The 8,345-nt window shown below is 63.4% G+C and overlaps 2 protein-coding genes and 1 long non-coding RNA gene across 6 annotated transcripts in view; 2 read left to right on the top strand and 1 right to left on the bottom strand.

Moving 5' to 3' along the window:
• LOC120584021 (uncharacterized) lies at positions 1–7,402 on the bottom strand. Of its 3 annotated transcripts, none has more exons than XR_005647924.1 (6): positions 7,049–7,402; positions 3,864–6,895; positions 2,966–3,048; positions 1,422–2,731; positions 630–847; positions 1–58 (listed from the first exon to the last, which is right to left on the bottom strand). It is a non-coding gene; the product is annotated as an uncharacterized LOC120584021 (long non-coding RNA). The 3 variants fall into 3 exon arrangements; XR_005647925.1 differs by lacking the exon at positions 7,049–7,402 and having other exon boundaries at positions 3,864–5,251; positions 5,470–5,608; XR_005647923.1 differs by lacking the exons at positions 3,864–6,895; positions 7,049–7,402 and having other exon boundaries at positions 2,966–3,173.
• CLDND2 (claudin domain containing 2) lies at positions 3,536–5,949 on the top strand. Of its 2 annotated transcripts, none has more exons than XM_039839600.1 (6): positions 3,536–3,874; positions 4,217–4,256; positions 4,603–4,784; positions 5,078–5,215; positions 5,492–5,611; positions 5,719–5,949. In XM_039839600.1, the coding sequence occupies exons 3-6, from the start codon at positions 4,616–4,618 to the stop codon at positions 5,856–5,858; spliced, it is 567 nt and encodes a 188-aa protein (XP_039695534.1). In that variant the 5' UTR covers positions 3,536–3,874; positions 4,217–4,256; positions 4,603–4,615; the 3' UTR covers positions 5,859–5,949. The 2 variants fall into 2 exon arrangements, with proteins under 2 accessions (XP_039695534.1, XP_039695533.1); XM_039839599.1 differs by having other exon boundaries at positions 3,536–3,873; positions 4,181–4,256.
• Positions 6,623–8,345, top strand: part of ETFB (electron transfer flavoprotein subunit beta) — a 10,272-nt gene continuing 8,549 nt past the window's right edge. The window contains exon 1 of the mRNA XM_039839598.1: positions 6,623–6,756. Coding sequence (XP_039695532.1) covers positions 6,700–6,756 — 57 coding nt within the window. The 5' untranslated portion in view covers positions 6,623–6,699. The remainder of the gene's footprint in view (positions 6,757–8,345) is intronic.

Here is an 8,345-nt window from a genome sequence, read left to right on the forward strand (position 1 = left end):
GTCAGTGGTGGTTATGATAAGACGTAAGAAGATGAGAAACGGGGTTACAGCCTCGAACCTGGAAGTGAGATGAAGGTGAAATGGGGCAGGGTTGAGGCAGGAATTCTAGAGGTTGGGGAGAAGTATGAATTAGGAAGTAGACGTGGGGCTGGGCTGGGGCCGGGATTGGGGATATGATCCAGGTACGGGGCTGGGAATGAAGATAGGGTTGTTAAGAGCCAGGGATGACAATGGGATTGGCTGGGTGGGGGTGGGAGTTGAGTCGGGGTTGGTCATAATAAGAATGGGGGTTGAAGGAGGATAAGGATGGAAGCAATTAGGGATTGGGGTGGGTTTTGGGGTTGGAGATGGTTTTGAATTGAGAGTTGGTTTTAGGGATTGAGTTGGAGCGGGGATTATGGATGGGGTTGAGCTGAGAGCTGGGTTTGGAAATGAGAACGGGGTTGGGCTGCAGGATAGGGATGGGGTTCAGGCTGGGGTTGGATGTGGGACGGGGTCAAGACCACAGATGGGCTCTGCGCTCTGGTTCTCCCCTCCCCAGACGCCCACGGCCCAGACTTCCCGAAGCCTGTCTGGCTGCTTCTTGCCAGAGCCATGTCTACAGCCACTGTGTCCCCACTCCTCATCACCTGGATCCGCCTCTGGGAGGCTGTCCTTGTGATCATGTTCTCAGGAGTGGCCAGTTACCTCACTGGCGAGGGTCCGGGAGAGGGCTAGGGGCCTGCAAACTGGAGTCTCCCACAGAGGAAGAGGACCGGCCTCCTGGTCCCCCTCTTCTCTAGATGTCCTGGGACTGCTGGCTCAGTCTGTCTTCACAACAGAGGTCCTCTCTGGGGCCATTCCAGCTCTGCAGAGGTCAAGTTTGCGTGGGCCTTCTGCTTGAGCTGTGGCACCTTCACCTTATACCCGCTCCCAGGTGAGGTGCCGCCCAGGACCTGATGTCGATGTAGGGGGAGGAGGCCTGTGCTCGGAGGGCTGGGGGGTCTCATGCTGACGTCCATGGGCCCCCCGCCAGGCACCATGGTCCTGGGAAGGAAGCCAGCCGCTGGAAGCGGAGCTGTCTCTGCACTGATCACATGAGGATGTGGGCGTGTCTTACCCTTCAGGGATTTTCAGAACTGTGATTCTCCATTTTTGCCTGTCGTGGAGCATGAGCTCCAAGCCGGGATTCGGGAGTCTGATCCCCTTGCCTGCCCGGCCGCCCCTTCCTCCCTCGGCCCCGGGCGTCCTGGCCTCCAGCCCCCTCCTTTTGTGGCCCCCCTAGAGTGCCCCCCCTCCCAGAACGGAAGGTTGCAAAACCCACAGGAAAACATGACACGTCCCCCAACTGTCCCCTCTGGCCACATCCTCCCCTCTCATTTAACTCACACCCTGGCCTCATTTGCCACCTCCACCTCTGAGCCCCCAAGCTTCTCTCTCACCTCTTCCGGGAAGCCCCCTCTGGTGTGGATGGCTCCGAGGGTGGGAGGTGCAGAAGCTGAGACAGAGAGACCAAACCACCGATGATAATGTGTCACCCTTTGCCACCACACAGCGTGAGGGGAACCGGGACCTCTCGGGGAGGGGAGACTTTATCGGTGCGAGCCAGGAAGGGAGGGTGTGTGTGACAAGGGTGGGTTGCCGGGAACTGAGCCGGGGGAGACAGAAGTGGCCTTGTCTTCAGCAGCGCGGGCCCTCCCGCCGCCTCTCCCGCCTGCCGGCTGCCTTTTCTCGAGCTCAGAGGACCCAGGAGTCCAGGTGCACAGCCTCCTCCTCCTCCCTCGGAGACCCAGGAGTCTGGATCACCAGCATCTTCGTCTCCCAGGACCCGGAAGCCCAGTGCTCCCCCCGTCCCCATGGAGCCCTGTCGGTCCCTGGCACTGCTGGCTGGCTCCCTGGGCCTGATGTGTGTCGTGGTTGCCCTGAGCACGAATTTTTGGTTCGTGGCCATGGGGCCCACGTCTTCCTCTCACTCTGGCATCTGGCCGACGAAGGGAGATGAGCACCCAGCAGGTAAGCAGGTGGGGCTCTCCCGTGGGGGCATTGCTGGAGGGGACAGGCCCTCAGAGGTCTTGTCTTGGAGCAGGCTACATCTACGTGACACAGATCTTCGGCATCCTGGCTGCCCTGTGTGGCCTGGTGTCCATGGGCCTACTGGTCCTGTCCTGCGTGCCCTCGCTGTCTGCCCCCGGCCGCGGGCCCCTGGTCGCATCCATTGTAGCCTTTGCTGCAGGTAAGGTGTTCGGACTGCCCGTGGGCCCCATACGGGAGCCGGGAGCGACTTCGGAGGGGCTGAGCGGGTACTCTTGTCTTTGTCCCTAGCCTTCTCCTTGACGGTGGCCATGGCGGTCTACACCAGTGAGCGGTGGAGCCAGCCTCGTCACCCCCAGATCCAGACCTTCTTCGCCTGGTCCTTCTTCCTGGGCTGGGTTTCGATCCCCCTCTTGCTCAGTGCAGGTGACTGGCGCCCCGGGAGCTTGGGAGGGCCAGCCGAGGCTCTGGGAGGACACGGGAAGGGCCAGCGCTAACCCTCCGCCTGCCACTGCAGGTGGCCTGAGTCTGGGCGCTCACTGCTCCGGCCCCCGGCCTGGCTACGACGCCCTGTGAGACGCGGGCGAGGACAGCAGAGTGGGCGTGAGGCCCCCTTCTTCTCTGAAGGCGCCATCGAGAGCCACCAGACGCCCGGCCCGCCCTCGGCACTCGGCCCTCGGCCCTCGGCCCTTTCACAGTCTCTCCATTTGTCTCTTCATCCCTTCAATAAAAATGGACTAGAATCTGGTTATTCTGATTAATTCGATCGCAGCGTAAGCCACCGGCACGCCAGCTCCAGGGGGGGCGACACTGGGTACCCAGAAGAGTCCACCCCCCACGTGCTGTCTGGAGGGCTCCCGTCCGGCCCTGTCTTGCTCCCCGTTTGCGTCTCTCTCTGTCCTTCCTTCCCTTCTTCCCCGCCTTGCTCGAGCACCCTCCACTTGTTCCCTCTGACCTTGTCGCCTCGCCGTCACTTATTCGTTGATTCATTCGGTCCGTCTGCCGGCTTTTCCTGAGCGCGTCCTGTCTGCTGGGCATCTGGGGACACGGACGTGAGTCGGACCCAGGGCCTGCCAACGAGGGCTGAAAGGCGGGTGGGGGAAGGCCGCTCACTAGCATAGGCGGGGATGGCAGGAGGAGCCCAGGGAGGGCCCGGGACAAAGGCCGACACGTTGCGATGGAGGTGAGCTCGGGGAGAGAGGACGCAGAGACTTCATGGGCCAAGGAAAAGTAATGCAGGGAAAGGGACCCCAAGGCGGAGGCAGGTAAAGGCCGGAAGTGTTCCCTGGATGGATCAAGGTGCTTCGTGGCCGGGATGCAGGACGTGGGGCTGGTGGAAAATGAGGATGGAGAGGCGGGCGGGAGCCAGGACCCCTCGCGCCACAGCTGGCTCTTCCTTGAGCGGAATGGGGAGCCAGGGGGTGAGCAGGGCAGGGGTAGTGTCAGCTCCAGGAGCCAGAGAGCCCTCTGGTCATTCGGGGGAGGACCAAAGGGAGAGAGCAGCTTGGCAACGCAACAAGTGGGACACGCAACAGGTGGGACGCGAGGCAGGACAAGGCCCGGCTGGGACCCGGGCGTAAGACGGGAAGGTGCGACGGAGCCAGAGAGAGTGGAGGAACCGGGACTCGGCAAGCCAAGGCCTTCGTGGGGTGAGGGGCAGGAAGGGGGCAGGGACAGTACCCCGGGGACTGAGCTCATGTGAGAGGTGGCTGGGTGCCAGGGGCTCTGGGAGGCGGCCAGGAGCAGATGAGCCCTGCAGGCCGAGGCTTGGGAGAGACACCTGGGCTGGAGACAGAGTGTCGGGAACTATCTCAGCATCGTGGCCGCTGGACTGCGGGGCTGAGGAAGCCCACCTGGGAGAAGGTGCCGGATGGAGCCGCTAGGAAGACTGGAGCTGAGAAGTAGAGGGAGCGGGGGCCCGTGGGGGGCCTGGGAGGCACAGCCAGAGCTACGGACCAGGAGCGCTTAAGGGGTCAAGGGAAGAGAAGTTTCTAGAAGGTGTCATGGCCCTCGGGCCTCCCTCAGACCTGCCATCTGAGTCTGAGCTGTCGCTTTGCTAGGAGAGCTGCGTGTGTGTGTGTGTGTGCGCGCGCGCGCGCGCATGTGTGTGTGTGTGGTTCTCTTTAAGGGGCAACTGGGAGAGGGTTCTGGAACTCCTGTTGCCTCACAGACACTCGGTCTCCCTTCCCCCACCCCTCTGGGCTCTGCACCTAAGAAGCCCTGGGAGCTGGCTGTGAGTCACTGAGGTGGGTGTGTGTGGTGGGTGGAGAGGACTGGCAGGCCTAAGGGCCATTCCGCTGGGGGATGCAGGTCTCTGGAATACTGAGGGGTCCTTAAGCAGCAACTCCGGGGAGGGAGGGTCTCAAAGTGCCCAGGCAGGAGGCTGGAGGAGGGGCCCGCAGCCTGGGAGGAACTGAGGGAGGGGCATCTCCAGGTCTTCAGAAGCAGGGCCTCAGGCAGGGGCGCTGGGACGTGGAGCGACATGTGTCTTGCGGACCTGAAGGAACGGGGAGAGGGGCTTGGGGGGCGGGAGGGATGTTGGCCAATACAGCCTGTGTGCCCCGCACCCCTCCTCCGCCCCCGCCCCCGCAGCGGCCTCCCTGGCATGGGGGTGAAGCGGAGCCTTCAGAGCGGGGGCGTCCTGCTGGGCTTCCTGGCCAATATCCTCACGATTCTCTCCACTGCCACCAACTACTGGATCCGCTTCCCCGGGGGCCACAGTGGCCTGTGGCAGGAGTGTAAAGGCGGCATCTGCCCCAACATCCCCTGCCAGAGTGAGGCCCCGCCCCCGCCGCACTGCCAGCCCCGGCACTGACCGCAGCTGGCTCCCTCGCCTGACACAACTGGACACATCCTGCAGCGCCCCCGCCTGCCCCGCCCCCTCCAGTCTCAGATCCAGCGGCCCTTCGGTGACCGAGGCCACCACGAGCATAACAACCCCCTCTGACAACCTCCAAGGCCCCGTTCACACCCCGACTCCGCTCCCAGCCCCGTACGGGAGGGTGGGGGCGGGGGCGGGGGCCGGGGGCGGCGCCAGCGCGGGGCTGAGGCGGCCGGCTCTCCCCAGCGGTGCTGGCGGCGACAGGGGCGTGCATGGTGCTGGCGGCGGGCTCCAGCCTGGTGGGCTTGGTGATGGGGCTGCGGATCCTGTGCCACGACAGCGACTTGCGGGGCCAGACTACCAGTGTTATCTTCTTCCTCTGCGGTGAGACGGCAGCGGGCCCCCATGCTCAGGGAGGGCCTGGCGGGTGGAGGGGACAGGGGCCCAGGGGTCGCGACTTGAGGCCCCAGGAAGTCAGCCCAGGGGAGGGGCTGGAGACCCGGGGCGGGGTCAGGTCGCAGCTGGAGGAGGTGGGCGTGGCCTGCTCGAGCCGGGCGGGCGGTCCCGAGGGGGCGTGGCCTGGGACGGCGGGCGCGGTCCGGGTGGGACCCGGATGCGGTTCCCCGGGTCCCGCTCACCTGGCGGGTGGCTGCGGCCCAGGCCTGCTGCTGCTCATCGCCTTGACAGGCTACACGGTGAAGAATGCGTGGAAAAACGACGTCTTCTTCTCCTGGTCCTATTTTTCCGGGTGGCTGGCTTTACCATTCTCTATTATCGCGGGTAACTTGGACAGCGGGATGAGGGTGAAAGAGACTGCCTAGGGGGCCCCTCCCCCGCGCAGAGACTCCGCAGCCGCCCTCCCGGGAACCCTCACTTTGACCTCCCAGGGACTCCCCAACACACTTCAGAGACGCCCTGGAGTCTCAAACCCCAGGGGCCGTTCCGGCCAAGCGCCCCAAGACCCTCTCACTGTCTCCCACCTGGCCTCCGCCTCCCTCCTTCCAGGCTTCTGCTTTCTGATGGCTGACATGATCCTGCAGAGCACGGATGCCATCAGCTCGTTCCCCGTGTGCTTGTGACCGCAGCCTGCCTGGGGCAGAATAAAGGAACAGCTTCCACTGCTGCGGCTCCGCCTGCCTTTCTGGGGGACGTGGGGACGCGGACACGGACGACACGGAGAGATGTGGGCACATGAACATGAGGAACACGGGGACTCGGACACGGGTGTACACGGAGGCTCCGCGTACCTGGAGGGAACGTGGAGACCTGGGGGACACGGGCATGGAGACACGAACGCGGAGTGGACCAGGGACATAGATGTGTAGGGGAACAGGGACACGGGGGATTGGGATCAGGAGGGGCGACCGGGGCGCATGGAGACGATGTGGGGACACGGGCATGGAGAAAATGGGGAGACGGACACGGGAGAACTCGGAGGCGTGGGGGCACCGGCGCCGCGTCTTGGATTGGCTTGGAGGAGGCAGGGACCTCGGGAAGGGGCTAGATCCGAGGACGCTGGGAAAAGTCTAGCACGACAGAGAGGAGTCCCACTCGGAGGGCGCCTCCCTCCGGGGATGACCTTTCCCCTAGTTCCCGGCCACGCCCCCTTCTCAGTCGCCTCCGCTCCGGGTCCCCCCGCCCCCGCTGGAAGCGCTTCCCTGGGTCCCGCCGCGCTGGCCACGCCGGCCACGCCCCTCCCTCCTGCCTTCCGATTGGTCCCTTGTCGGGCGGAGGCGGGTCCCGCGGCCGTTGATTGGCTGGCGACCCGGGGCGCAGGCGCGGAAGAGGGCAGGGGCGGGACGGCTGGAACCGGTGGCCGGAGGGCAGGGACCCGGTGTCCAGATTCCAAAGGTGGCCAAGGCAGGAAGATGGCGGAGCTGCGCGCGCTCGTGGCTGTCAAGAGGGTCATCGACTTCGCCGTGAAGGTGACCGGGTCCCCCTCTCCCACCTCCCTGTGTCCCGCGACCGTGTGCTTCCGGGGTTACGAGCGTGCACCGTATGGGCAGAGGATCTTCTCATAACCTCTGACCTCTGCTGCTCTTTCCCCAAACGTCAAAGTCACACCTGAGGGCAAAGAACGAGGATTGAGGTTCAGACATCCGATCGCTGCTCACTAAACCCCGCCCCTCTAGGGTTATGACCCCGTTCCCCTGGTTCTGGAGTCACTGCCTTAATAATTGCGTGCAGAACGAGCTACTTTCTGTGTTTCTTACTTACCTGCTGGGGGAGTCATGATCCCCGTTTAACACATGGAGAAACTGAGGCACAGGAAGGTCGCTGAGCCCAGAAGGGGCAGAGTGGGAGTTCCTAGCTTGGTCTGTCTGGTTCCTCACCCAATGAGTGCTTTGCAGACAAGCCACACTTTGATCCACTGGGCTGCATTGCAAACTCAGTCGACTATTACAGTTCAAGAAACCTGTTATCACGAAGGTCAGACAGGGCGCGGAGGGAATCCAGATGCTATCTTTCACCCGACGTAGCTACAGGGCGAGCGAGGAGGCTGCAGCTAGGAAAGAGAAGAGTTTGTTAGAAAGGAAGTCGGTCTGATGAGTTGGCAGAATGGCTCACATCCTCCACCAGGCAGCTGGGAGCATTGGCTCCTGGGGGGCTTGTCCCCAGGGAGAAGCTGGTGTGGACAGGGGCAAATCAGACACAGTCTCATTGGCCATTTTCTCTCCATACTTGGCCTGAACCAGACAAGGTGCTGACTGCCCGTCCATGTCTGTCTGCTCTGGACTGTGTCCCCAGCATTGCCCAGCACAGGGCCTGGCATGTCGGAGGGCTTGGGATAGGTGAAACTTGGGGCCCCTGCCAGGTCGAGCTGTATGGCGGGGAGGAGGGCCCAGGAGCCAGGTTCTGGCATGTCATCTCCAGAGATTATAATCGCTCACATTAGTGGGGACTTAACCGTTTGCCAGGCAACATTCCACGTCCTCGGATGAGATGAGCCCCTCCGGCCCTCTCCGGATTCTTTCTTTCGATATTATCCTGTTGGGCAGGTGAGGAAACTGAGGCCCACTCCCGTCTGTGCCCCTCTCGTCCCCACAGCCTCTCAGCCTCGACAGGCTCTGGCTGCACACAGCAGGGTTGTTGCCGCCATGCCTCTTGGGATACGCTCCCCTTGGGGTCCAGGGACCCAATGCTGCTGGTTCTCGCCTCTTTTCCTTTGGCCTGTGTAGCCCCTGGGTCTCTCTCAGGCCTGGTCCGGCCCCAGCCCTGGTCCCTAGCCCGAGATGTCTGGGGTCGCGTCCATCTCCCCCACCAGGCAGACCCATGTGTGACTGAGCTCTGCGTCCCAGCGCCGCCCAGCACGGGGCCGGGCACACGGGTGCCTCCGGCGTGTGTGCCCCACGGGAGGAAGAGCGAATGTGTCCTCGTGTGAGCTCCTGTCCCTTCCCGGGGCGTGTGCTGCCTGTCCCTCCCACAGCGCTCTGGGCCCCCTGCACTGCATCCTGTCTCGCTGGACGTGTCTGTCCATAGCCCTTTCTGAACCAATCAATTATTCGAATGCGGC

The sequence above is a fragment of the Pteropus medius genome, unplaced genomic scaffold, assembly GCF_902729225.1.
Source record: "Pteropus medius unplaced genomic scaffold, Ma_sr-lr_union100, whole genome shotgun sequence".
NCBI lineage: Eukaryota > Metazoa > Chordata > Mammalia > Chiroptera > Pteropodidae > Pteropus > Pteropus medius.